Below are 27,706 nucleotides of genomic sequence, written 5' to 3'. Positions count from 1 at the left end.
CTGAGTTGTCATTTGACATCTGAGTTGTCATTTGATATCTGAGTTGTCATTTGATATCTGAGTTGTCATTTGACATCTGAGTTGTCATTTGATATCTGAGTTGTCATTTGACATCTGAGTTGTCATTTGACATCTGAGTTGTCATTTGATATCTGAGTTGTCATTTGATACAGAATGAAAATGATGTCCAGCTTATAATGTCAGAAATTTTGAGGGGTGTATTTTGATTGTTTTATAACCCTATTTTTTATTATTGATCCAAGTTTTCACCTTTTTAGTGTGATACAAATTTTCATCCATTTTTGTATGACAAGTTTTCACCTTTTGTTAGTGGTCCAAGTTTTCACCTGTATTTTGTGATTGGCGCTTTTACCTGAGAACTGATCCCCTGTAAAGTGATCCCAGCTTTTAGTTATCATGTCAACAGTAATTCCTGTATTGCTGTGTTTTCAGAGCACGGATTCTGAGTAGTTCTGTAATGATTGTCGTGTTTGTGATCATTTGGCGGCAGTGGGATGACATTTGTGACTGGGGACACCATATACGACAACAGTACGCTCCAACAGACACTTAGCCCCAGCTGAGGGTTTTTTTAGTTAATTCCTACAGCACTGTGACAGCAAAGAGGCATGGCAGTTCTTCAAGGCTCTAGGCTGTGAGAGGAGCTTTTCTGACACAGTTGTCTCCCTTCTGAGGAGGACCTGTGATAGACCAGCCCAGTTGTCTATTATCGAACGATGATAAAGTGAAAATAGATATTTGGAGTGACTTTGACAGATAAAGATGGATTATATTTTTGATTGAAGTGATACAAGGAACCCTTTTTTTCGGGAGTGATTCATTGACCCTTTTTGCAGGTCAAAGTGATTTGTTGGCCCTTTTTATAGGTCAGGTGATTCGTGGACCCTATTTTATGGATGGGAACGATCTCCAGTGGATTACGTGATGCATTGACAATGAAATGATTTGTGAAAAGTCCAATTTTGGGTTTTTAATTTAAGGCAAAATATGTGCATGTCTTCGAAATGAGCCACACGTGATTTTAAATTATTAAATGCCAGCAGGGTGTGTTTTTCCTTTTTTTAAGCAAAGATTCTGTGAATTTTAATGCCATTCAGTATCCAAACTACATGTATACAGTTCAGTGTGCGGATTGGAAGAATTACAGAAGGTGTAATTTTACCTTCAGAGGATATCACTGCTAGACTGAGCTAAGAGAGGCAGCAGGATTCAAGACTACTTTTATGTCAGTTCTGGAGGAGAAAGCGTGTTTTCACTGGTTTGTGAAAGCACCTAGATGTTTTTAGTCTCAGAATTGAGTCAGAAGCTTTAGAATTGAACTGCTGCAGGATTGAACTTCTGCAGGATTGCAGTGCTGTAATGGAGTGTTGAGTCTGTAGTATTAAACATATTGACAGGATCAAGATGCCAGTTAACACTGCCAGGAGTATAAAGTCAGAAGGATTAAAAGATCATACCTGTACATGTAGTGTCAGCAGGATTCAAACATTGGAAAACTGTAGGATGGAAAAACGTATACATCTAGTGTTGGCAGGATTCAAACATGGGAAAACTGTAGGATGGAAACACCATAACTGAAAGTCTGCAGGATTCAAACAGGAGAAAACTGTATAGTCTACAAGATGGAAACACCAGAACTGAAAGAGTCTGCAGGATTCAAATATGAGAAAACCGTATAGTATACAGGATGGAAGTACCAGAACTGAAAGAGTCTGCAGGATTCAAACATGGGAAGTGTATGTTCTTCAGGATGCACCTCGGTCTTAAACACATTTAAACACGAAAGGTCTAGAGCCTGCTGGATATGTGGGTCCGAAAATCATGATTTAAAGAATCTGGAAACAGTTGCCAGCACTGTGGTATTCTTGTGAAGGGCACTGTAGATAAGGTTGTTTTTTGTTTTTTATTTGGTGCACATGGTGTTTGTATTCCATACCAGCAAACTATGTGTAGAAAAACAAGCAAAAACAAAAAGTCGTGTTGTTCAAGAAAGGTGTGGTGGGGCTTGGAATCGGACTTGTCTTATTCAGCAAACTGATATCACATGGTACTTGTAAATGTGATAGCAATAAAACTCAGTTTGAAAATTTCAGTTCTCTAAATTGTAGAGTAAGGAAAGCAAGCTAAGAATACACGATTAAAGCTCCAAACTAAAGCTTTGGTAGATATTTTGGGCATGTGGTAAAATAATTTAGAAAATGCTTTTGTCGCTGAGAAAAATAATTTGCGGTTGTCCTTTTTTGCAGATGCCTGGGGAATATTTTTTCCAAGGTGCAAGTAAAATATTTTTATTTTAACATGTTTGTTTTAATCAGCTCGGGTAACAAAAAAATGTGCTAGTCTTTAGTCTGTACTGTGAAGGTGTGCTCACAAAGCCATGATGTAGTACAAAAGTATTAATGAGTTGCAGCAGGTAGCTTTCTTTTTTTGTGTGTGTGTTTTGTTTTTTTGTTTTTTTTTTGGCATACTTTGGGACCGACTAATATTCCTCATTTTTATCTCGAAATTTAAATTATACTCTTTTCTCACTGTATCATCCGGAAATGAAAAAAACTGTTATAAAAATGCTTCCTAAAATGCCTTGATAAAAACACACAGCTAGAGAACAGTTTGTGTCCTAATTAACATGGTTAACGAGACAAATTACCTGTACAGGTACATGTTTGAAAATTATAACCATGTGCTCATTTTTTGGGAGGTGGCACACGCATGACGTTTAAGGGTGATTGATCCATTTACGGTAAAAGACGTTAACATTGGGATGGCTATACATGAAAGTTACTCTGTCCTCTCATTCAGAAAACTTGCGTGAAAACTTGTCCTGAGTTTCAGGCACAAGGAACTTTTTTTTTTTTTGCAACAATGTGATAAATTTTTAGCTTACATGTAGGTATCTATCATGTTTATACATGTATAACAAAATGTATGCACTGTGCTTTGATATGTCCTGATATAGCAGTGATTTTGAGCAGGGCTATACATGGAATTGTGGATGAGGTGCATGGACGTACATGTAATAGCATCTACAGTCACAGCTCCTGTGTTTCACAGCAAATGTTCATTGTACAGAACTGTACTGTGAAAGCACAGTACTCAACAGAAAGAGCTCTTAATAGTTGCAATGGGAGCGGCTTTCCAGGGCTTATACTAGCTGTAGCCAGCGGGACTTTCCTTAGGTCAATTGGCAGACTGTTAGACTTTGGATGGGGAGACCCGAGTTTAAATCTGATCAGTAAATCATCTAACTAGAACAGAGAACTGTAGGTTTTTTCAGCAATGACATACATATATGTACTGTCCCTGTGTCAGGCTCTACTGTACTGTACTGTACTGTACTGTACTGTACTGTGCGCTTTGTCCTGTAGTGGCATTACACCAGATTCATCCATTCATTCCCTTACAGCTACATGTGACCGTTCATGAAGCATGTTGTACTGTGCCACGTATCATGTACTGTGCCACGTATCATGTACCGCGCCACGTATTATGAACTGTGCCACGTATCATGTACCGTGCCACGTATCATGTACTGTGGGGCTGCTGTGCAGTAGCCAATATAGGTTTGTAACTTTACAGAACTTGGGGGACTTGGGGGGACACAGCTCTGATCTTTTTGAAGGCTTTTTCAGACGTCTACAGCAGGGCTGGCAGTTAACTGTCAGCAGTTCTCTGAAGTCATGGCCTTTCACAGCCTTGCTCTGGCAAGTATTTTCTACACCAGCATTTCCTTCTAGTGACGACAGACATGTCTCAGTTTACACAGTTAGCTCCCTTTGTATTGTACATGTATACATATGGATTGATAGGACATTAGTTTTAGAACCGTAGCACACTGTATGTTTATGATATACTTGTATGACATTTAAACAGCCATTGTTTATTTATCACCCTGTCTCGTTAATTGTTTTTTTTTTGTTCTGGTTGTGTATTGTGTATAACTACAGAAGTGAGAAGTGTACTTACATGTTATCCTAAGTTGACAGTTATTTGTCTTTTAAAAAAATGTTAATTGGCAATGATGAATAGACAATAAGGCAGGGTAGCAGAGAATTCTTTTCTTTTAAAGAAAAAATATATAGTATCTTTTAATTTTAAAGAAACAGCATTTTGAAAAAAACAGATTTCTGTGAAAATTCCAGTAGAAACTTTTTGGGAGGGTCTGTCAGGTAATGTCCAAGACCCAGGAAAACACAGTATCTGCTTTCCTTTAATGTTTGAGCTGAAGGAAGTTTTATACATTTGTTTGACTGGTCCACAAACAGACCCACTTGAAGTTGAAGACAAGGTGCGTTTTGATTGGATGGCTTCCATTGAGTCCCGTTGGCATTAATTTATTGTGTTAACAATTGACAATTCTCACATCTACATGTACCTTGTATTTATGTATGAAAAATTACAGTATATATGTATGTATGAATGATAACCTCCATGTACAATGACATCAAAGTTTGTAAGAGATGCAGTTAAATAGACATACAAATTTAGGCCTACTGTATGTGTAATACTTAAGCCAGTACACAAAATCCACCAGTATATACATGTACATGCCTGTATTCAGTCACTCATGCACAGTGTTATCTACTTCCAGAAGAGAGAGGGGTATAATAATAATTATTATTATGATTAATAATAATTATAATTATTGATAATTTTGCACGAGTTTCTGACATTAATGAACCATGTCAGGCCCATTAATAATCATTAAATCCCGAACTCACTTATAGTCATGGACGTATTAAGTGACCAGTCACATCGTGTGCAACATCTTTAATGTAGTTTTTTTTACTTGCAAAGGGATCTTGTGTGAAGGATAATTGTATTAGTGTACACTACATATACATGTGCAATAACATTGGAGTACAGGTATACGATCTTAGGTTGTGAAATTCTCCACTCTGCTTCCCGTTTTTTTTTTTTTTTTTTTTTTTTTTCATTCACCTGTGTTGCTTTTGGGGATGTTGAGGTTGAAACATTAGGTAAATCTTATTGGCTTGTGAAACAACATAGTCTTTAAAGGTACTTTCAGTATGAGGAAAGAAAGAATCCATTTCACCAAACAGAAATTTAAAGAGTATGTGAGCTTAAATTGTGTCAAATTGGAGCTTAGATTTCTGTAATGATGATGGTATAAGTTATCACCTATTCTTTAACTGAGGATACCAGTATGAAATGACACTTCTAGTATGTTCACAACATTTTGACAGCTAAAATAAAATGATCCACTTCATATTCTTTTGGGCATTTTTTTTTTTTGTTTTTTTGTTTTTAAGTTGCTTTTGTCTTGTCATTCAGTTAAACTGTTGAGCTGGCTTTAGCATGGGTCATTTGCTTAAGGAGAGGCCTTTGTGCAATGAGACAACACTGTACTCTAAACAGCGGTCAACTTTCTTACGGTATGTTCCAGTTATTGACAGGTGTCGGTGACATGTAAAGAAGAATAATCCAGTCAATGGATAGTTACAAGGAATTATAGAGTAGTGAATGGAATAGCAGAAACTAAAAAGTTCTTTTACTATATACACGTATACAATATACACGTATACAATATACACCTATACAATATACACCTATACAATATACACCTATACAATATACAATGAAATAACTCACAAATTATTGTTCAATGTTCATGACGTTCTGCGACAATCGTTCTTAGTTATTGAATTTCATAAAAAAATGAATATCAATATTGTTATTTGTATATTATTTTATATATTGTTACTCCTCCCTGTCTACCCACATCTGTTTAATGCTCTGCGTGAAGATTTTCTTTTGCCTTGACCAATTTCTGTGGCTATATTAATGCATAGCTCTTTAATCTGTCAGACATTGATCTGGTTTATCCAAATACAAGGTGACTCTAATGTTCCGTTGGCAGTTCAAATAGTGAACTAATTCAGTAGTTGATCTCAGATGATTCCTGCATGTAGTTAATGGAACAGTGCTTTTTTATATATCATGTAGAGAGAAGACTCTGTGTCTAAAAGTACATGTACCTAGTTGACAAAAAAATACCATTATATCCATTAAATTACATCGCAGATCAAATAGTGTAGAAATGACCGAAAATTTTGCCCATGACAAAGCTGCAGATTTTCCCCAGTTTCGAGAATTCTATTGATTTTAGAAAAGTTTTTGAGGAATAGACAATAACATCTTACCTGGAAAAGGTAAGGCTCAGCTCTAAACGTAATATTTTACGACATTTACTTGCCGCTAAAAATACACTTTGTAAGACAAAATTTTAGATCATGCATATAATATATTATATATGATATACAAAATGAGAATTTTTGTCCATGCATTGTCCAACAAAAAGTGGGAGTGTAAAATCTAACAGAATTTGACTCTCTTATAGATTAATGATTGTTTTGGCTATGTTTTTATCCCAAATCGTGTTTGGGGTTGTATTCATATTTAATGTTTAAAAGAATTCTCAGCTCTATATCCGAGGGTGGTTGGTTTTTTCTCGAAGCTCTTTGGTTGTCCTATTCATGTACATCATTTTATTTTTAAATGTCTCAGTGTTAAGTGGATTTTAAAAATTCAAGGTTAATTAAGAGAATTTTTTTTAGAAAAGTGGAATTGGGTTCTTGTTGAAAATTGATGGCCAGTGTTTTTTGTCCAGTGTTTTTTTTTTTTAGCCATTTTGTCATTTGTCAAGTCTCCAACCGGAAAATTTTGTGTAAATCTGTGAATTTGTTTGACTGTGACATGTCCAGAATATCTTAATCAATTTGTTGTTTTTATTAATTTTTTTTTCCCTTTCCACATCTACAACTATGATATCAGTATCCCAGTACTAAAGCAATGTTACACTGTTAGAGATCAAGGTAAATTTATATGTATTATTTCAAAGTTCACGTGTGCTATAAGTAAAGTTGAGTTTTGTTAGCTCACAGTATCTCATGGGTATATGTACCAAGTTGCTTCTTTTTGCCAGGCAGTGGAAATAGGCTGTAATTTAAGATGGTGTTTAGATGTGAAGAAAAATTATCCCTTTTGCAGTTTTAAATTAAATGTTTACCGTGTGTTAAACATTCAGTACCTAAATGTATGCTTCCCAAGTAGGCCTGCATTTTACTGTTGTTGTTCTTTTTTTCACACAGAAAAGAAATTGACGTATATAGACCTGGCAGATTTGGGAGGGGGTGGGAGTGCAATGAAATAAAAAGAGAAATAAAAAAACAAGGAAGCAGAGCTATTTACATCTTGTTTATGTTGTTGTTTGTTTAACCCCTCTTAAAAGTACTTCAGCTAGAGGAAGAATCCAAATCATTTGTATAAATTTGTATGATTTGTTAAGTGGATGAAAACAGCAACACAACTCAAATTCCATACATTGCACTACGCCGCTCTGTGTGTTTGCTTTAGATCACTGCCAACACTAGCAAATTTTGTACACAAATGTTGAAAGATGCCAAAGTCACTGGGTCATGTAGATGATCGAGTGATGTCAGAAAACACAAAAACTGTCTCAAAACTGTGTGTTGTATTTATAGTCACGCATTCTCTTTATCTAAAGGTCCGGGGCCTCCGTGGCTCAGTTGGTTAGCGCGCTAGCATAGCGAAATGACCCAGGAGTCTCTCACCAATGCTGTCGCTGTGAGTTCAAGTCCAGATCATGCTGGCTTCCTCTCCAGCCGTACGTGGGAAGGGTTTCCAGCAACGTGCGGATGGTCGTGGGTTTCCCCTGGGCTCTGCCCGGTTTCCTCCCACCATAATGCTGGCCGCCGTCATATAAGTGAAATTTTTTTGAGTACGGCGTAAAACACCAATCAGATAGATAAATAAATCTTTATCTAAAGCATGGACAGTATCATTCTAACCTGGGATTAAGATAGACGAAAGGATACGAAGCTCCGCTGTTTGAGCCCACGGTGTTATATTTGCTTTTGTTTTAGTACTGGCTGTGGCGCCGCAATGTCAGGATAGCGCGCAGCAAGTCTCAACATGTCTTATCTTAATCGCAGTTCTAACCAACGATCTAAAACGACTTTATTGATGAATGCTGACAAAGTAGTTCCAAAGGTCACAAGAAGTGAAAGAAAGCTAGAAAAATGAAGGAAGATTCATCGTATGGAAGAGTGAAAAATATGCATGAAAAAGCTCACCCTCAAACATTTGAAGGCACTTACAGTAATTCCGTCTTGAAAAAAAAAAGTATAAAAATATGACTAAGTAGGCCTACTCTTGGACATAGTTTTTAGTAGTCTGTCTTGTGATGCCCACATTTATTTCAATTTAGAGCTGTCCTTTTTAGAGCACCTCTCACCAGCCACATGACCAACATCCTCACGTCGGATGGAGCTGTTTGTGGCTGTGCAGTTTTGGTGATTCTTGTGATCGCCTGGACGGATAGCATGGTGCTGGTTGAACTCCGACCTTGGACAGAAAATTTGTGGATTCCTCCACTCTTACTGCCTTAGCTGGACATCCAAACTGTCCCACTCAGTCACAATACAAGGAGGTCAGTCATGACACCCACTCATTGTACAAGGACACCATACATGATACCCACTCAGTCACAGCACAAGGACACCAGACATCACCACTGTCACAGCACAAGGACACCGACATCACGCCCACTCAGTTACGGCACAAGGACACCAAACATCACAGCCACTCCATCACAGCACAAGGACACCACATATCACACCCACACAGTCACAGCCCAAGGACACCAGAGAGACACCCAATTCGTCACAGCACAAGGACACCAGACATCACAACCATTCAGTCACAGCACAAAAACCAGACATCACACACTCAGTCACGGCACCAGACATCAAACGCACACCAGTTGCGGCACAAGGACACCAGATATCACACCCACTCAGTCACAGCACAAGGACACCAGATATCACACCCACTGAGTCACAGCACAAGGCGCTAGACATTGCACCCACTCAATCACAGCATAAGGACATCAAGACAATGTACATGTAGTATCTGTTGGCCTATTTCCTGATGCTTACAACCATGCCAGGAAGGATTTAAGAGTGAAAATTTGAAATTTATTGTTTGATATGGCCTAATCTGTTTGATAGGTGGAAGAAACCAGAATGCCTATGCAGAGTAAACCACTGACGTTTGGCAAATTACTGGGGAACTCCCCCACTTGTTACAGAACTGTAATCTTCAGACTTCATGTATGACAAAAAACAAGAGCATGGCAGACCATTATGTCATGAAGGCCTTGTTCACAGGTCGCTGACAGTCCTTCCAACCTACCATCAGAAAGTAAGCCAGCAACTATGTGCTTTGACTGACCCAACCACGAGACACGGATGACAGGCAATCTGAATTAGAGATTCATTCAGATGGAAATCGACCATGCACCAAGTATTAATGTGCTGTCAATACAATTACCAATGTTATAATGCACAAAACTAAGAAAATGTTCATATTTTAAACATACTTTATTACTTTCTAATTTTGACTGATAAAAACTGTATAATACAAGAAATCAGACAGAGAATAAATATCTTTACTGCACACAGGAAGAGAAAATGTCTCAAAGCTTATAAAACACACTAACATCCATTAAAATTGCTGTTTACAGCATTAAAGGGGCCTCCGTGGCTCAGTCGGTTAGCACGCTAGCGCAGCGTAATGACCCAGGAGCCTCACCAATGCTGTCGCTGTGAGTTCAAGTCCAGCTCATGCTGGCTTCCTCTCCAGCCGTAAGTGGGAAGGTCTGCCAACAACCTGCGGTTGGTCGTGGGTTTCCCCCGGTTTCCACCCACCATAATGCTGGCCGCCGTCGTATAAGTGAAATATTCTTGAGTACAGTGTAAAACACCAATCAAATAAATAAATAAATAAATACAGCATTAAATAGAAGAATCATCCTCATTATTTCTAGACAAATCTGACCAGAAAATAAATTTCACAATGATGGTATCTTAAATAGAATTGTGTTACTTATTCAATTAATTCTTGATGTTTTTCACCTGAATAATATCAGGCAAGATCAGTTACCATTTTTCAGTCACTTCACGCGATAAGCTTCAAAGATAATAAATTAGCTCGAATTTTGTTTAATGACCTGGTAATTACATGAAAACAAGCAATTTCAAGTTATATTTTTTCGAAGAAATGATTTTTTTATGGACATCTACAACAACTTTATTTTCGAGAATCCAATACTTAAGGAAATTACACTTCAACTGCACAATAATTTTCCACAAACAAAAGGCAAAACGTAAAACTTATACATGATGTTCAGTTTATGCGCTTTAAATTGCCACAGAATTGTCAGAACATGCGAAAAGTTCAAAAAACAAACATTTAAATCACATATTAACTTTTACTTGGGTCAAAATTGTCCTAAACTATGAGCATTCCTGAAGATATTTAACGACCATTTTCGTAAGATAATAGTCCTGCAAATAGAGTACTTTGTCCCATTCTTGAAATTGGGACAATAAATATATAACTTTCGATATATATATATATACACATATATATTTAGATATATATCATTAATAAATGCAAAAGCATTACTTAAGATGAAGTTGCTGTTAATTGTACATGCAACAGAAAAATAGATCGGCACACAAAGCAGTTTAATTCCTCACGCAACAATTTGACATGCAAATCCTGGTTTTACGTCACAAAACCAAAAAAAAAAAAGAAATCATAAAACAGCTAATTTTTCGGCACTACCGAGCAAAACAAAACTGAGTTTGATTAACAAGCTAAGTATAGCTTTTAATTAACACACATCAGCGGAGTAAGGTAGCTTCTACAGAATGCTGCCCGTCACTTCTACAACAAAGTTTCCACCAGGGCTGTATAAGAGAATCCATTTAACATAATCATGCTCTGGAATTATAACCTATCAAACACACTTCAATACAATCTGGATACTGCTGGGATATAATGCACACAAATTGATTTCTCATCTTAACATAGCACCATTTAACCTATATTGTATTGCTTATATACATGTAACAGCTTTCGTGTTGTTTTAGCAGAGTAGTATTAACCTCGCATTCAACTGATAAACTTCAAAACTTACATTTCTACTCGTCACAGTGAAAAACATGAACAAACCATAACTTTTTGCCACACGACTACGGTTTTCTCCTGTAAAAATCCAGCTGCCAATAACCAGCACGTATCTCAAAAAGTAGATGTTCATACACATGACAAACTTGGATATTCGCCCCATTGATTTCAAGTGACAGGAATAAATGCAACCCCTTATTTTTTTCAGTAAAACATGAAATGCTACACTTTCCTGACCATTTGTGAAAGAAAAAGAAAAAAAATTGTCATTTCTCCAAAATGTCAGTTTCCTGGATATCTCTGCATCTAGAGTACAGTCTATCACAAGGAAGTGCCTGTTGTAGCTACAACCATTTTGATAGCATGAAATGATACTGAACAAAATTCATTCATAAAGGAAGGAAATCTGTCTCTGGACAGTGTGCAGTGGTAAGATGCATCTGTTTAAAAGACTTACAATGTACAGCTAGTTTTACCTGTAGTAGACTCCTGCAAACAGAACACAGCAACTGCTGCTTTTTATGTTATCAAATCGTACACTTTTGGGAGGCTTTATACCTTGAGCAACAAAAGGTTTATTTCTTTTGAGTCGCAAGAGTCGACAACGCAAAATGTTTTCCTCATTTCTTTTCTCCAAACAGATGAAGTGAATATTACATGTACTGTGAAAAATGTGCAAGAACCCTGACTGGTTCGAGTCAAATGAAGGCAATTTTTTTTTTAATTTAATTACATTAATTTTATGTTACAAATGCAGGGATAACCATTAATTATCAATTTCCAGAAGAGGCATTTATTTTAATTTTAATATTTTATTTTATTTTAATTTTAATATTTTCTTCACTTTTTCCTAAATTATGAAATTTAGGTGCTCAGAAGTTAGTCCAACACAGATAATTATACCTTCTTACCCCTATTTCGAATTAAAGTACATAAAAAACTGATGCTGCCAATGGTTGTATCTACAAACTTGTAAACTGTGAAATTTATAAAATTCTTAGCAGATTTTTTATTTTACTATTTCTGTGTGAATTAACAGTATTACAATTACATTTCCAGCAAGACATGAAATTACATAAAGTTCTTTATGGTGATAATGGTGATAATGACAAAACAACACTTTTGTATCATTAAATTATTAACTTAATTAGTATAATTATTGATTACTACAGCGGCTTTTTTATAGCCTATCAGTTCACCCCATGAACTATGCTTAAACAAGACCATGTAAAAGGGAATATTTTCACTCCTTAACACCCATTATCTTGAATATAATTGGCCAACATTGCTCACATATTAATCGATCCTAAAGACCCTGCATGTAAATATAAACTTACAATGTAAAACAGCAGTTTTGAGAGCAGTAAAAACCTCAGTCTTTATCACCTGGACATCATTAATGTTTGGTGAATCAAGTCAGACAACTGGCATAGATTTTCCCCAAGATGCCAAATTCTCTATGTCTATGTAAGCCTAAAACTGCATGTCATACGCATCAAACAGATCTGCGATTCCCTCCCCTTCTTCTAAACTGAAGATATAATCCTCCACGTTGATGGGCGGCTCGAGGGCCACCAGTGCATCTAGGTTCTGGTCCTCTGTCTGTGTCAGATTTAATTGTTCTGTGTCAGGTAAAATGTCCTGGTCCATCAGAAGCGCTGACTTTGCAGCTCCACCTACAGGCAGAGAAAGACAAAAATTATTGACCCATTTATCCAAAACTTGATAGGAGTTTATACTGAACTGGAAATCTTTGAGCTACAACCGTTCTTACTGTTGCAGTTTTGTTGCAGCTGCATACAGGTGGGTGGTCATTTTTTTGTCTTCCACTTTCAGGACGATCGGGTTCTGGCCCCAGGAGGATCATGATGCCGTCTCTGACTTAATTCCCACTTCGTCTCAGCGTGTTGTATTGGACTGGAACTTAATCGCCAATTTTCGATTTTATCAGGAAGAACCGAGACAAACCTCAGAACTGAAGCAAATTCCTAAAGTGTATCACAATTTTAGCACAATAAACTACATGTATTTTGATGTTAAAAGTTTGACTTAAGTCTAAGACTGCTGCGTGATCCTGGGATCAGGTCTATGGGTAGAGGAAACTAAGAGAGCTTTGTTACCTGGCCTTATCTTTCCTTATTCTTATCAGTGGTTTTAAAATGTGCAATAGAAACCTTTAGTTAGATGTTACCAAGTGAAACTTGTAACTTCAAAAGTACAATCAGTTTACCTAGTTTAGTTTGAGGTTACAAGTTGAACTTCTGACTTCTTACTAAAGGTCTCTATTACAATCCATGCAGAGTTTCTCGTTTTGCCAGATTCCGAGAATTCTACTGATCTCAGACAGGTGACCTGAGGTTTGTTTGGAACGAAAAGTTAGATAACAAAGCAATGCTTCATGACCTTTAGTTTCGTCTACAAATGCATTTTTTCAGGCAACTTTGGCACCATTTATGTTATTGTTGTCTAATGCCATGCTCCAGTATTTTTCACATGTAACATAGCAGTCAGCAGACATTGCGCATCCAAACCTTACACTGAGAATGAGATTCATCGCACCCCTTGCTGTAAAGTGTTCAGTATTTATTTCATTTTATTTCAACAAGATTTCGAAACAAAAATTCTATGGAATGTCTGGACACACTCGTATCGAACACATGCAGACTTGCTCTCATACAGAACAGCTGACAATCTGGAAGCTTTGCCGCTTTGAGAAGCGACACATGCTCACTGAAAACGTTATGAACTGGAAGATGGTATCGTGCTGGCGTCCATTGTAACTGAGAGAGGCAACAAGGGAAATTTTGTTAATTTATCCACTTTTCTGGGGTGGAATGCAAGTGACATTGGCTACGGCACCAGTGAATCTGCAGAAAATGCTCTGACATTCAGTAGAATCCGCGGGAAAGCACGTGAGGAGATCTGCACATGCATTAACGAGACAAGCTACTTGACAAAGCACAATTTCACCAGGCATTTGTCATCAACGCTAAGATTACACGGGTGTGATTTATTTATTTATTTATTTGATGGGTGTTTTACACCGTGCTCAAGAATATTTCACTTGTACGACAGCGGCCAGCATTACGGTGGGAGGAAACCGGGCTGAGCCCTGAGAAACCCATGACCACCAGCAGGTTGCTGACAGACCTTCCAATATACGGCCTGAGAAGAAGCCAGCATGAGCTGGACTTGATCTCACAGCGACTGCATTGGTGAGAGACTCCTGGATGGCTGCGCTGGCGTGCTAACCGACTGAGCCACGGAGGCTCCTATATACGGGTGTGATAGCATGGCATTTGCTGTTACAATGACAGATATGTAGCATTGGTATTTCTTCAATGACAAATATGTAGCATTGGTATTTCTTCAATGATGTGATTTTTCATTCACTAAGTACATGTTTTCCTGTGTCTTTGTGTATTGCCAAAAAGTCATACATGTCCAGTTGAGGATCATCACAAACAATAAACGAAAAGATTAGATGAGTTTAATTTTAACGGTTCAGGCTTGTGGTGACGAATTTAAACGAGATATTCTTTATGCATTGATCAGCCAAACCTTGGTATCTCTACCTGTCAGTGTGTCATTATTTAATGATGTCGTGGACTGAGATTCCTTTCACATGTTCATACCTATTCACTGTGTACTTTAACTAAGACTACACGTATCTGAGGTCACATTTTTTCCTCACAATAGAAAGACCGATACATGCGATTCATGTCTGCATAGCTCCCCTTAGTTCACGACATGGAGCGATTTACTGTTCCCAAGAGACTCCCCTTAGCAAATTGTACAGAGCCACTACCCTTCCATTTCCTTATTTCAAGGTCTGCACTACTATGGGTGAAAGAAATCCCGGTCCAACAAACCTTTCCAGCAAATACGGTATTCCTTTTTTCATCTCATCAGCGTTTAACTGATTACTGAAGGATTTTTTGTTGTGGTGGCTGATGTTATTTCACTGAGGGTCCGTAATGTGGGACTCACCTTTGAAGCTGTCATTGGAGCAGGAGTCCTCTGAGAATGATGTGGAGCTCTCCTCCTCCTCGCTTGTGCTGCTGTCATGCGTGGCCGCCCCTTCTGGAGCCTCCTCAGGACACAAGTACACTTCTACAGGGCCTTTGTGACTCTTCAGCCAGATCTGAATGCTCTGACAGAAAAAACAAAATGCCTCGTGTAAATACACACATCACTAAGTCCTGTGTTGGAGGCCGTCTCGCTTGTCTAATACTAGCTATGTGCAGCAAATATACACAACTTGTTAAAATCACCGAGGATTTTCACACAAGTTATCTTGGGTTTAACATTATTTCAGTCATACCAAAATGGTGTCCCCTTCTAGCAGGACTGATCTCACTGCTGATGTTTACAGTGCTGCCCCACTGTAATGCTATACTGTACAACGTCCCATCCAGTCAAAGTAGACCAAGTCACTGACTTCGGCATGATTAGGACTTAGTCAATCCCCTTACACAGAACATCAAGTGGGGTGGGGACAACAAACACAACTCACATTTAGCTCACTTCTGAGGCAGACATCTTCTACCATTCGGTCATTGCAGTGTGACATTCATCCAATCATAACAGCTTACAAGTATTTCGGTTAGGCTTTGATACAACGTACATTTCAAGAGTGATATTTTACACAACACCTACTGAAATTCTGCAACTTACACCACTTAGTCTGAAATGTAACTAATTCCATCACCTTTAGGTTTTATTTATTTATTTGACCCCGGTTTTATGCCGTAATCAGAATATTTCACTTACATGACGGCGGCCAGCATTATGGTGGGGAAAAAAACTGGGCTGAGCCCTGGAGAAATCCACAACCATTCGCAGTCTGTGGACAGACCTTCCCACATACAACCACATACGAGAGAAGGCCCAAATGAGCTGGACTCGAGATTAGAGTGACAGCACCAACTTAATCAAAACATGACTAAATTATCAACCCGTAACCATGGTTACCTAGTGGCAAACAGCTTAACCATATAGCCCACTTACCTGTGATGGGTCTGGAACCTCTAGTCTTGTCTCTGGTGGAGCTTTGATTGCAATCACTGTCTGCTCTTCAAATGACTGTATACTACGAATGTCTTGATATGTGACATAAGCTAACGTGACCGAGTTAAGGAAAAACCAGCATAAATGTAGTACAAAACTGTAGCCCAAATTTAACTTCCGGAAGGTCAACATAGCACACACGTGTGGCATACAAAATGCTTTCATGATTAGTACAAAAAATACTGAACAAAACCAATGCAAATTGCAGTACTCCACAGTGATACACATAGCATGTGGCTTTAGAAGACCATAAGGGCTAACTTTCGTAAATCTCCCTTCAATACGTCCACAATTACGGTGGATACAGCAGTTATGCAAATTAAGCTGATTAATATGCTAATTAATGCAAGTACTGATTTGAAGAGACCAAAACGCAAAACAACAAATCAAGCAAATGTTTGAATAAATATCAGTAACGAAGATGGAGACAGGGTAATGGATTAGTAGGCAAATTAAGCAGATCAGTAGGCAAATTGAGCGGATTAGTGGTCAAAATGAGCGGATTAGTAGTCAAACTGAGCGGATTAGTAGTCAAATTGAGCGGATTAGTAGGCAAATTGAGTGGATTAGTAGGCAAATGAATGCAAGGATAGACATACAAAATAGACTTTGGGGCTGAAGAAAAGTAAGAAGGTATGGAGCTGTCGGATAAGGATATTTTGAGTTTTCCTGGTTTTCCGTCAAATGTTTCAACTGTTTCGTAGAATGTTCCACCAGCTGATCCAGGATGTTCTCTTTGTTATCAAGATAGCTTAATTCTGAAAACAGATTAAAACCATGTCACCTAATGTTAAGGTATGTCAAAATTATTTTCCGTTATTTATTTCTTTATTTACTTATTTGATTGGTGTTTTACGCCGTACCCGAGGAATCCCATGACCATCCGCAGGTTGCAGGCAGACCTTCTCATGTACTTACTTTTCATCATCAACAACTAACCAGGTTACTATATGTTGTGCATTTAAGAGATTTATTTATTTATTTATTTATTTGATTGGTGTTTTACGCCCCACTCAAGAATATTTCACTTATATGGCGGTCAGCATTATGGTGGGTGGAAACCGGGCAGAGCCCAGAGGAATCCCACAACCGTCCGCAGGTTGCTGCAAGACCTTCCCACATACGGCCGGAGAGGAAGCCAGCATGAGCTGGACTTGAACTCACAGCGACCGCATTGGTGAGAGACTCCTGGGTCAGCATTTAAGAGACTTCTGAACTCAAACATTTTTAATGATTGAAGCATTCAGCTCTTAATACATCAGTGAAAAACATATAACAACACTTTCAGAAGCACGTTCAGACCTCTAAAAATCGAAGTAGGCATCATTAAATAGGCCACTTAAAACTATTCATAAATATACTTTAATTTACTTTTTTAGATTTTTGTGAAGAGAGTTAAAGGCGCTCAAACATATGACTTCTAAGGGGGGCTTTATATCTCTGACATCACAGGAAGTTTATCCAACTCTAATCATGACTCTGAAAGTTCGAATAACTTTTTAGCCACGAGTAAAAAGTTACTGAAATAATGTTCCCAAAAAAACTGCTTCCTTCTGGCGAGCATAACGAAAAAAAAACAAAGGTGGTGTGACATCAGAGTTCCTAGATACCGTCAGTATGGCTTATAAAGCCTACTGTTCAAATATTTGAATGCCTTTCAACACCCTTAAAAAAAAATCTGAAAAAAATAAATGAAAGTAGTTTTACACAGTTTTCAGTTGTCTGTATGATGAACCTTTTTACTTCATATTTTAGCTTTTCTTTACTTTAAATAAATGCAACACTTTACTTTTTCTCGTAAGAAACTGATCAAACTTCACCAAAAAGGAAATGCTTTAATGGTACCATAATGTAGACGGATCACATAAAATGTATCAGTTTAAGAACGCTTAACTTTAGGTGAATTACAGTAATCAACGCAGCTTGTTGGCATCAGCAGAAAGATCCCTTAGCTCCACATCAGCCTACTCTTTACTCTGCTACTCATTTTTCATTTTCTTTCAGTTTCAGCTACGAACGTTTCTTATGGCAAAATGTCAAGCTCAAGAACATTTCACTTTTCTGAAGGAAGATTTCACAAGGAGGAAGTTTCCACCCCAGAGTAATGGCCTCACCTTTATCCATTCGATCAGTGTTCGCCCCTCAGTCAAGTATCACCAAATGTTGTTGTGGTAATGAAATATACTGTGTACCATTTAACTGTTCTAGATGAAAAGAACACCAAACCCAACACAAAAATGAAAATGCATGTAAGTTCCCCAGCAGAGATGATGTTATTTATTTTACAAAAACTTACCTCTCTGTAGTTGCTCAAATTCTGAAGCAGCATTAGCACTTGTTGGATTAGCAGCAATGGAAGCAGATGAGCCTCTGAAAACACAAACGTCCTCATGACACGACCACTTGTGACTCAAAAGAAACACATGCGTCCACTTATTACTCAAAGGAAACACACACGTCCATTTATTATGCAAAAACATGCACATCTGCTTGTTACTCAAAGGAAATGCACATGTCCAACTGTTACTCAAAGGAAACACATACACGTTCATTTGATACTCAAAGGAAATGCACATATCCATTTTGTTACTTAAAGGAAGCACATACACATCCATTTGTTACAGTAAGGAAACAAGAAATAACACATGCTCATAAATAAAATACACAACAGCAATTCACTACGCTTTCCTATTTATTTATTTGACTGGTGTTTTACGCAGAACTAGAAAATATACCATGGCGGCCAGCATTATGGCAGCACTTTCACACTCTGGAAGCGCACCAAAATTTATTTATACTTACTTCCACTGTATATTATTTTTGGATTTTTTCTGGATTAAATTAATTCCTTCTAGCACATTTGTGATGTCATATATTCTTCTCTTCTGTACATCTAAATACTCAGCAGCCTTGTTAAGATCTAACACCTGAAAATGATAAAAAAAAAAACAACCTTTGTTTACTTTAACATATTAATGAACTTCAACAGTGTTATCACGTGTTGCTATGGAGCTATGTGCTAGATTGATATGAGATAAATACATGGCAGGGACCACCACAACTTTACTGCCTGGATGCACAGTACTTCCGTTAAAACAATATTTTGTGAATACACCCATTGAAATAGTTACTGAACAACTTGTTGGAAATGCTGGAAAAGTACTATAGCAGTCATACAAAAATTTACTTACCCCTTCGGGAGCACTTTTCAACAACCCTACAAATTTTTTGGTCAAAAGGCCAAGTGATGTGTCATATCTCGTCCTCTCTATTGGAGATTTAGCTGTTGGAAAGAAAGGAATATGCAAAATGCTTTAATATTTACAAAATTCATTCAATTTTATGTACCCTGAAAGAAATTGTAGAGAATTCTCAAAGTTGGGTAACCCAATCAAATTCCCAGCAAATGCTGTTCAGGTCCACAAGGTAGTTCACTGAGCTGATTGCTTGTGATCTTCATGTATGTCACAAAGGCAGTAGAGGTAATGACTGCTTGTGATCTGGGTCATACAGGCTGTGGAGCTACTGACTGCTTGTGATCTAGGTCACACAGGCTGTGGAGGTCCTGACTATTTGTGATCTAGGTCACATAGACTGTGGAGCTACAGGCTGCTAGTGATCTATGTCATACATGCTGTGGAGCTACAGACTGCTTGAGACGTAGGTCACTAAGGCTGTGGAGGCACTGACTGCTTGTGATCTAGGTCACACTGGCTGTGGAGTTCCTGATTGCTTGAGATCTAGATCACAAAGGCTGTGAAGGCACTGCTTGTGATCTAGGTCACACAGGCTGTGGAGCTACAGACTGCTTGTAATCTAGGTCACAAAGGCTGTGGAGGCACTGACTGTTTGTGATCTGGGTCACAAAGGCTGTGGAGGCACTGACTGTTTGTGATCTGGGTCACACAGGCTGTGGAGCTCCTGATTGCTTGTGATCTAGGTCACAGGCTGTGGAGCTCCTGACTGCTTGTGATCTAGGTCACAGGCTGTGGAGCTCCTGATTGCTTGTGATCTAGGTCACACAGGCTGTGGAGGCACTGACTGCTTGTGATCTAGGTCACACTGGCTGTGGAGCTACAGACTCCTTGTAATCTAGATCACAAAGGCTGTGGAGGCACTGATTGTTTGTGATCTAGGTCACAAAAGCTGCGGAGCTACTGACTGATCTAGATCACAGAGGCTGTGGAGCTCCTGATTGCTTGTGATCTAGGTCACACAGGCTGTGGAGCTACTAATTGCTTGTGACTTAGATCACACAGGCTGTGGAGCTACTGACTGCTAGTGATCTAGGTCACACAGGCTGTGGAAGCACTGGCTGCTAGTGATCTAGATCACAAAGGCTGTGGAGGCACTAACTCCTTGTGATCTAGGTCACACAGGCTGTGGAGGCACTGGCTGCTAGTGATCTAGATCACAAAGGCTGTGGAGGCACTGACTCCTTGTGATCTAGGTCACACAGGCTGTGGAGGCACTGACTCCTTGTGATCTAGGTCACACAGGCTGTGGAGGCACTGACTCCTTGTGATCTAGATCACACAGGCTGTGGAGCTACTGATTTCTTGTGATCTAGATCACAAAGGCTGTGGTGCTACTTATGGCTTGTGATCTAGGTCACACAAGCTGTGGAGTTACAGTCTGCTTGTGATCCTGGTGACAAAGGTTGTGGAGCTAAAGATTGCTTGTAATCCGACTCACAGAGGCTGTGGAACTGATTTCTTTTAATCTACACAACAAAGATTGCGTCCTTGATCGAGAACAAACTTTTATTAATATTACTGTATTAAATAGAATAAGATATGAGTGTTTTCCACAAGTTTCTTACCTTTTGGGCTTATTACTGGAAGCCTTCCTTTTCTTTTACAGCTTTTTAATGGTGTTTTAAACCCATCACTAATAATCTCTGGTTCCAGCTCAAGCTTCCGCTTGGCCTGCAAGAAAGAATGAGAAAAAGAAATTACAGATCTGACAGTATGTATTCTAATCCCAGACTGCTCTGGCCTTAGGCTTGAAAAAAAATCTCCTCAGTCAAGGATGGCCCCAAGTTTGCTTTAACTCATTTGCTCTCGGGAGCGGCTTAAGCTGCAGCCTAGCCACACCCCTTGGTCCTCGCAAGCGGCTCAAGCCGCACATATGACGGCACCTCATTTCCCCACGAGCGGGTTAAGCAGCGTTAAACACTGTCTCTGACTGGTCTATTTTTGCACAAAAATTGGGATTTTTAGGGAGCTAAACCAATCAAATACTGCCTTATTAGACCCTATGGAAGCCACACGAGTGAGGTTCGCAGATTTTCATTGGTTGCAAGCAATAAAAAGGCGCGAAAAAATGTGGAAAAGATTCGACGACTGTCCTTGAGACGTTTGCCGTAATGGCGGACTCGAGTGCAGACGACGATTACAAGCGCTTTATGAATAAAGACATTTGAGAGGATTTTGATTCGGATATTCGGTTTCAGATGTTAGCAGTGACATAGAAGAGTCTTCCGACAGAGAGGAACTAACTTTAGGACAATTACGCTCCAGAATTAACGAGAGACGCGAACCTGAACTATCGGAAACTGTACCAGTAACAATAACAACACGAACTATGGAAACGCAATTTTATTTGCTCGAGAGATACATTGTTCTAATAATTGTGATTAATTTTACGTTTACACGCTTCACAGAGCAAAAATACCAACTGCCACCAAATATCTGATGGTGGAATTATCCCAAAATCATAAAACAAAAACTTTGAATTTTTTAGTGCAAAACTGTATTTCTGCTGTGGCCTGCTGGGGACCAAGCGGTGATCAGGGTTGCAGTAGCGAGGACTGTATGACGTTGTGGTAGCAAATGAGTTAACTTACAAGCCTGACACAGTTAGCTGCATATGTCAACTATGTCAAACGGAAGCCTCCGGTACAGCAGCCCTTCCTGAGCACTACCAATGCACTATGTATCGTTGTTGTGCGTGCAGTTGATCGACAGACAAAAGAGTGAGGAACATGTGTGACTGCAAATTTAAAGCCGCGAAACTGTATTCGATGCATAATTTTTGCCTGCAGGTTTTAAATGGAGGGTGTGCGGACGATGGTTCGAGGCCATTCTCCGACTAAGTATACGCTGGCTTTTAATCGTCATTAGCTGGTCTTCTCGGATAAGTATGAAGCCTGCCATAGGTTGACATCCAATCCTACCCACAGGGTCCTCCAATGCGAAAATGTTTCTTGAAACTTTAAAAGAAGCGATGTGATTGTGAGCATCTGTCAGTGCACGAACAGATTTCAGTTTTAGTGCGTGTTTGTCAATTACCACTACCGGCCCGGATAGCACAGTTGGTAGAGCGTCCGCTTCGGGACAGGTAGATCCAGGATCAATCCTGGGTCGAGTCACACCTAAGACTTTAAAAGAGGAAGTTGTAACTTCTTCGCTTGGTGTTCAGCATGAAGGGGATAGTGCAACGACTGGTTGACCCGTATCAGTATAATGGCTCGGGCGGGGCGGCTTACTTGCCTTCGGTAAGTGAAGCAGCACTAAATAAAAGAGCGGTGGAAATCTGTCCTGCAACAAGGAGGCACATTATACGTACATGCACCCTAATGATTCCTTCGTCGTCATATGACTGAAAAATTGTTGAGTACGACGTTAAACCCCAAGCACTCACTCACTCACTCAATTACCACTCATCTGTGGGCAACGAAGTATCAATATGACCGTCCTGTATTTCTCATGCTGCATCACAACAACCACCTTGGCGTAAACTGTTCTTAACTGGCTGCATGTTAGTGTAGAGTGACATACCTGGATGTCTCAACACGCAGGAAAGCATACCATGCTTTAGTCTGGGCGAATGCTGAGTCAGCAGTTGTCAGTAACCTCAAGTCAGCGTAGATCTACCAAAACTAACATCAAGTAAGACGCTCCGAGTAAGCCGAATCGACATTTCAGGAGTTGTGCGAGTTCGCTGAGGTTAAGGCAAGATGAGATACAAGGCTCTCCCAAACCAATTTGGTTAAAAGATATCATTTTACAGTACCTGCTAACAGTGCCGCTGAGAACAACAGAGCTGACTATGAGAGGTGTATATTCAGCCTAGTAAATACTGCGAAATCACACCCCTCATTCTGTCTCGTCCAATTCTGCATGAACTTGTGAGAAACCCGAAATGCTGATCTGTTTTGTTGCTTGTAAATACTCGAAGTCACCCAAAAACACAGCTGTAAAGTCACAAGATCAATCTATCCCTGACTCAAAATTTCGGACAAAACAGGCATGGAAAATTTCCAAATTATCAGTTTTAATTTCAGCATTAATTATGTTAGTTTTAAACTTGAGGGTAGTGTCACGTGGTAAAGTGATGTCAATTCACTGAAGAAGCAGTTTTGCACAATGAACATCTGACAAGGAGCTCCATGACCAACAACAGTCTTTACAACTGCGAGAATTATTGCTGACTTTTCAGAAATTTCTGAAGCATTTAAAAACAAGCCTAACACGTTTCAAATTTATACTGCTTTTCACCTTTACGTATAATAATATAAAGTCCTGCAACATGGACACATAAGATAAGATGCAAAAAATATACTAAAAACACATCTTCATCTGAAAATTAAAAGAAAGCTCATACTATTACCAGTGATAATGTAGGTCAATTTCGTCTAGTTTATTACTGTTACTGTGCATGGCCTTTGGAATGTCATTCTGACACTGACAATGTTAACTGATGCATGCTCCTGTACTTTGCCCCAAAATTCTTTCTGGGTCGCTTACGAGAACAGGATGTGCCAGGGGGACGATTCGTAAGGGAGGGGTGAGGGGCAAATTTTTGGGTCCCTTTGTCTTGCTCGGAGGCCGGCAGCTAAAGTGATAACAAATCAAACTGAACATACCACATCACAACATTGGACAAAATTAAATATTTCAAGAAACACATCACAGAAACAGTTATACAAGCATGGGAGGGGGAGGACTCAACGGGGCAATGTTAGCGGAATTTTTTTTTTTTGCAACAGCTGTTACAACACAATTCAATAGTTGATAGACGGGTGAAATGAATAGCGACGATGGACATTTTTGTTTTACCTGAGGTTTACCGACTGAGGGTTTGTTGATGGGCTCATAAGCAGGTCCATTTGGAGTCCGACCAAGTAACTGATCTGGTAATAAATTATAAGTTTGCGTGTCCTCTTGCACAAGTCCCACGCCGAGTTCCTGAGTTTGCGTAGGAAGTCCTATCATCGACAAAAGTTGAGTCGCATCTTGCACCGGTTGTTGATGGTTGTTATAAATACTCGTCAAATTCAAGATCTGCGGTGAAGAAAGTTGTCCCGAGCTGCTATCCCGAGGTAAAACAGCGGCACAAACTTGTCGATTAAAACTTGGGACACCTTTAGGCATTTTCCCGGATTTTTCTCGGCAGGTCCCTAGATCACTGTAGGTCCCCCTTTGTTTACAACGTCAGCTCCGGTCGGTAGAAATACACCCCCCTTCTAAAAACATCGGCCAGTTTCCACAAAATATCCCGTGCTACTGCGATAAAAGTGAGGAATTACGAAACAGTGATGATTTTGCCACCCATTGACGATAATTGATCGGTGGGGAGGGTAGCTTTGTGGCAGGATGGTGGGGGATGGTCCAATTTGAATTAACAACTCCTTCCCGTCATGCCAGCCTCACACTAATTTCACGGCCCAACAATGTGGAAATTGAAATGGCGCGAAATCGTATTTCCCGCGATATGACATCACGTGGTGCTGCCCATACCCATGTATAGTTAAAACACAATAACTTTTCCACGCAAAATAATCCATGAAAAGTATAAAAACAAAACCTTTTAATGCTCAGGTGTATTAAATTGGCACCTGGTCAGATTATATAGCGTTCAAATGTGCCTTTTATTACTATAAATATTTCTTTCTGTGCAGTTTTGTTCACTGGAATTTAATCATGGTTAAACCGGGCCGTCTACCTTTGTGAGTGAAATTTCTCTTACAGGATATTTTCCCAGGGACTTGAGCACGCTCCGCTAATCATGCACCGATTCGCCTAATTGCAAAACGCCGAGAATATATGTATGGATACAAATGAAATAAAAGCAAAACTTACAAATTTTTTATACTGATAAATTCTTTTTACTTGAATTTAACATTTTAAAGTCTGATTTGGCATCAAAAAGATCCACCATGCAGCAAATTATATACTGTACCGTAAGGGAATTTCAATCCTTATAGGGCCTATAGACTCCTATATAGGGCCTATATGTAGGTCTAAATTTGTAGTCCTAATGCTATGATGAACTATACAGAAAAACGTCTGTCATTAAAATTAAATTATGATATACATGTAACTATGATACCGAGAACCCCGTCGTTAGGCCTACTACTCATATGTAGGCCTACAAAGTTTTAATGCAAAGACGAAAAAATTTTACCTGCCCATTTATGCAAACACAACAAGAGAAGAATAAATATCCGTAAATAAATAAATGTCACTAAATATAAATGTAGGTCCTAAATAAGTCCAACAATACAAATTCTCATTATAAAATGGAAATTCTATAAATGTAGAACCCTCATCATTGTCAACATGAAGTACATGTTGGACGCAAACTTATATAAGGCCTATATGTAGGCCTGTGCCTTAAATCTATTTAAACATAAACCCCCCCAAAAAATGTACTCTTGTCGTTCAGTATAGGGGCCTGTTGTTCCTGAGATATATTATGACATATGTGTCAATATATATTTACATATAGGTGGATATTGAAGTTTGTCAGGAATACATATTGTCGAAGAGCGGTGAGTTTGCAATGAGATATGTTATTATTATAACACCGTATAATATTGTGTATGTGAAGCAGATATGATTATACAAAGTTAAATCCAGTGGAAAGTAAAAATAAAATAAAACAAATAATATCGAGTGGCATATATTTTTTACCCAACTCTAATATTCTGTTATGTTTTAGGGATTTTCTCGAATGTATATGTCTTGTGGAACTGATTTTTATTTTACTTCCCTGTTGGTGCATACATTGTTAATTGTGCCATTGGGGTGGAATATCCTATCTCCATAATGTATACCGTCCTGTTGTACATACAGGTGATAAACAAAGACCCAGTAAAAGCACTTACAATTGTACTGATTATTTATGAGTGAGAGACGACGTGGCTTGGTGCAGGCTATGGAACAGCAGGTGCGCGCATATCGCTGCAACGGCTTTTATGATGGATTCAGCATGCCTTTGCTCAAATAAGGTAACAGCTGTGCGCGTTAAATGACGTGCATGCGCTTGGGGGCTGTATAGGGCATTTCAATGAATGCCTTAATGTGAACATTTCGCTATTTGCACGGGCAGCGCGTCAAGTATAAAGAGAACGAAAAAAAAAAACGCGGGAGAAAATGGACCTGAATGGTTCGTTCTTAATTATTTGGAGTTTAGAATGGTTGTTGAACCGGACACGCGTCGGTGGAAGAATGGCCCTTTCTAATGGACACGCGTTCATTGCCTATGTAAAGGAAGTGGTGAGGGTGTAGTTAAATTACAATACGTGTTCGGTCAGAATGACTTGGAGACAGCATATATTATGTGTGGTCACAAATATTGCTGGCACGTGAACCATAGCGTGCCATCGCAATGTTCCGTATACAGGGCTCTTCCAAAACTCAAAAGGGCTAAAATCAGAACTAAAAGTCAAAAAGTGAAAACTAAAAGGTTTCATTGTTTTTTGTACATCTAGAAATCGAAACCCATGTAGATGTTTATAAATTTGACACATTTTCCTGTCTGAAAGCATTATATAATGCTTCCAACATAGTCAATGGATAGCGCAGCAAAATGCCAGGAGTCTCTCACCCATGCAGTCGCTGTGAGTTCAAGTCAGTTCATGTTGGCTTCTTCTCCGGCCGTAAGTGGGAAGGTTTTGCAGCAACCCGCGGATGGTCGTGGGTTTTCGCCGGGCTCTGCCGGTTTCCACCCACAATAATGCTGGCCGCCGTCGTATAAGTGAAATATTCTTGAGTACGGCGTAAAAACACAATAAAATAAATAAATAGTCAATGGAACTCTCTTTTCTTTACTTCGCCTCGACATGGCAGAATATTGCAGATGTGTAGTTAAGCCATAATCATTTAATTATTCATTCCTTTCATTTATTTTCAGTTATTCTTATTGCCTTTCTTTCTATTAAATAAGGAATATAGCTTACCATTTTCGCAAATTTAGCTGTTGTAAGAATTAAACATTTTAAGCCTATGGTGTTTAAAACAATGTTTCTACAATGTACACTTCAAACTCAAAATATACGTGACTGTAAAATCCATGCACCTTATACGTGCTGCATGTGGACACATGGCACCAAACTAAATAGGCCTATATTTGAAGCCTTTAGGAATTCCTAAAAAAAAAAATGTTATATTCATCTACCATAATGCGCAATAGGCTTGCATACCGTCCTGGGTATATTCCGTCAACACTGCGAAGTGAAATTTAAGTAACAAAGAAAGCAGATCGCCATCCAGGTAGGCCTAATTATATATGGGGCTATATATAGGACAGAGCTGATGACATGCACGCCCATGAAAGAACCATCCGATACAAAGTGATTGAGGTGTAAGAT

At 38.9% G+C, this 27,706-nt stretch overlaps 2 protein-coding genes across 4 annotated transcripts in view; one reads left to right on the top strand and one right to left on the bottom strand.

The window, feature by feature from the left end:
• Window positions 1-2,430, top strand: part of LOC135463587 (transmembrane and coiled-coil domains protein 1-like) — an 83,085-nt gene extending 80,655 nt beyond the window's left edge. For all 3 annotated transcript variants that reach the window (XM_064740903.1, XM_064740902.1, XM_064740901.1), the window contains one exon: window positions 454-2,430. In XM_064740903.1, coding sequence (XP_064596973.1) covers window positions 454-574 — 121 coding nt within the window. In that variant the 3' untranslated portion in view covers window positions 575-2,430. The remainder of the gene's footprint in view (window positions 1-453) is intronic.
• A 9,461-nt stretch (window positions 2,431-11,891) lies between these two features.
• LOC135463929 (transcription factor E2F2-like) lies at window positions 11,892-24,714 on the bottom strand. The gene is made up of 9 exons (XM_064741393.1): window positions 24,171-24,714; window positions 20,930-21,035; window positions 19,299-19,390; window positions 18,910-19,034; window positions 18,404-18,477; window positions 16,766-16,865; window positions 16,048-16,162; window positions 15,028-15,190; window positions 11,892-12,713 (listed from the first exon to the last, which is right to left on the bottom strand). The coding sequence occupies exons 1-9, from the start codon at window positions 24,483-24,485 to the stop codon at window positions 12,511-12,513; spliced, it is 1,293 nt and encodes a 430-aa protein (XP_064597463.1). The 5' UTR covers window positions 24,486-24,714; the 3' UTR covers window positions 11,892-12,510.
• Window positions 24,715-27,706: the final 2,992 nt, after the last annotated feature.

This window comes from Liolophura sinensis, chromosome 3 (assembly GCF_032854445.1).
Source record: "Liolophura sinensis isolate JHLJ2023 chromosome 3, CUHK_Ljap_v2, whole genome shotgun sequence".
In the NCBI taxonomy this organism is placed as follows: domain Eukaryota; kingdom Metazoa; phylum Mollusca; class Polyplacophora; order Chitonida; family Chitonidae; genus Liolophura; species Liolophura sinensis.
Note: the sequence above shows the minus strand (reverse complement) of the source record. Positions and strands in the feature narration are given on the sequence as shown.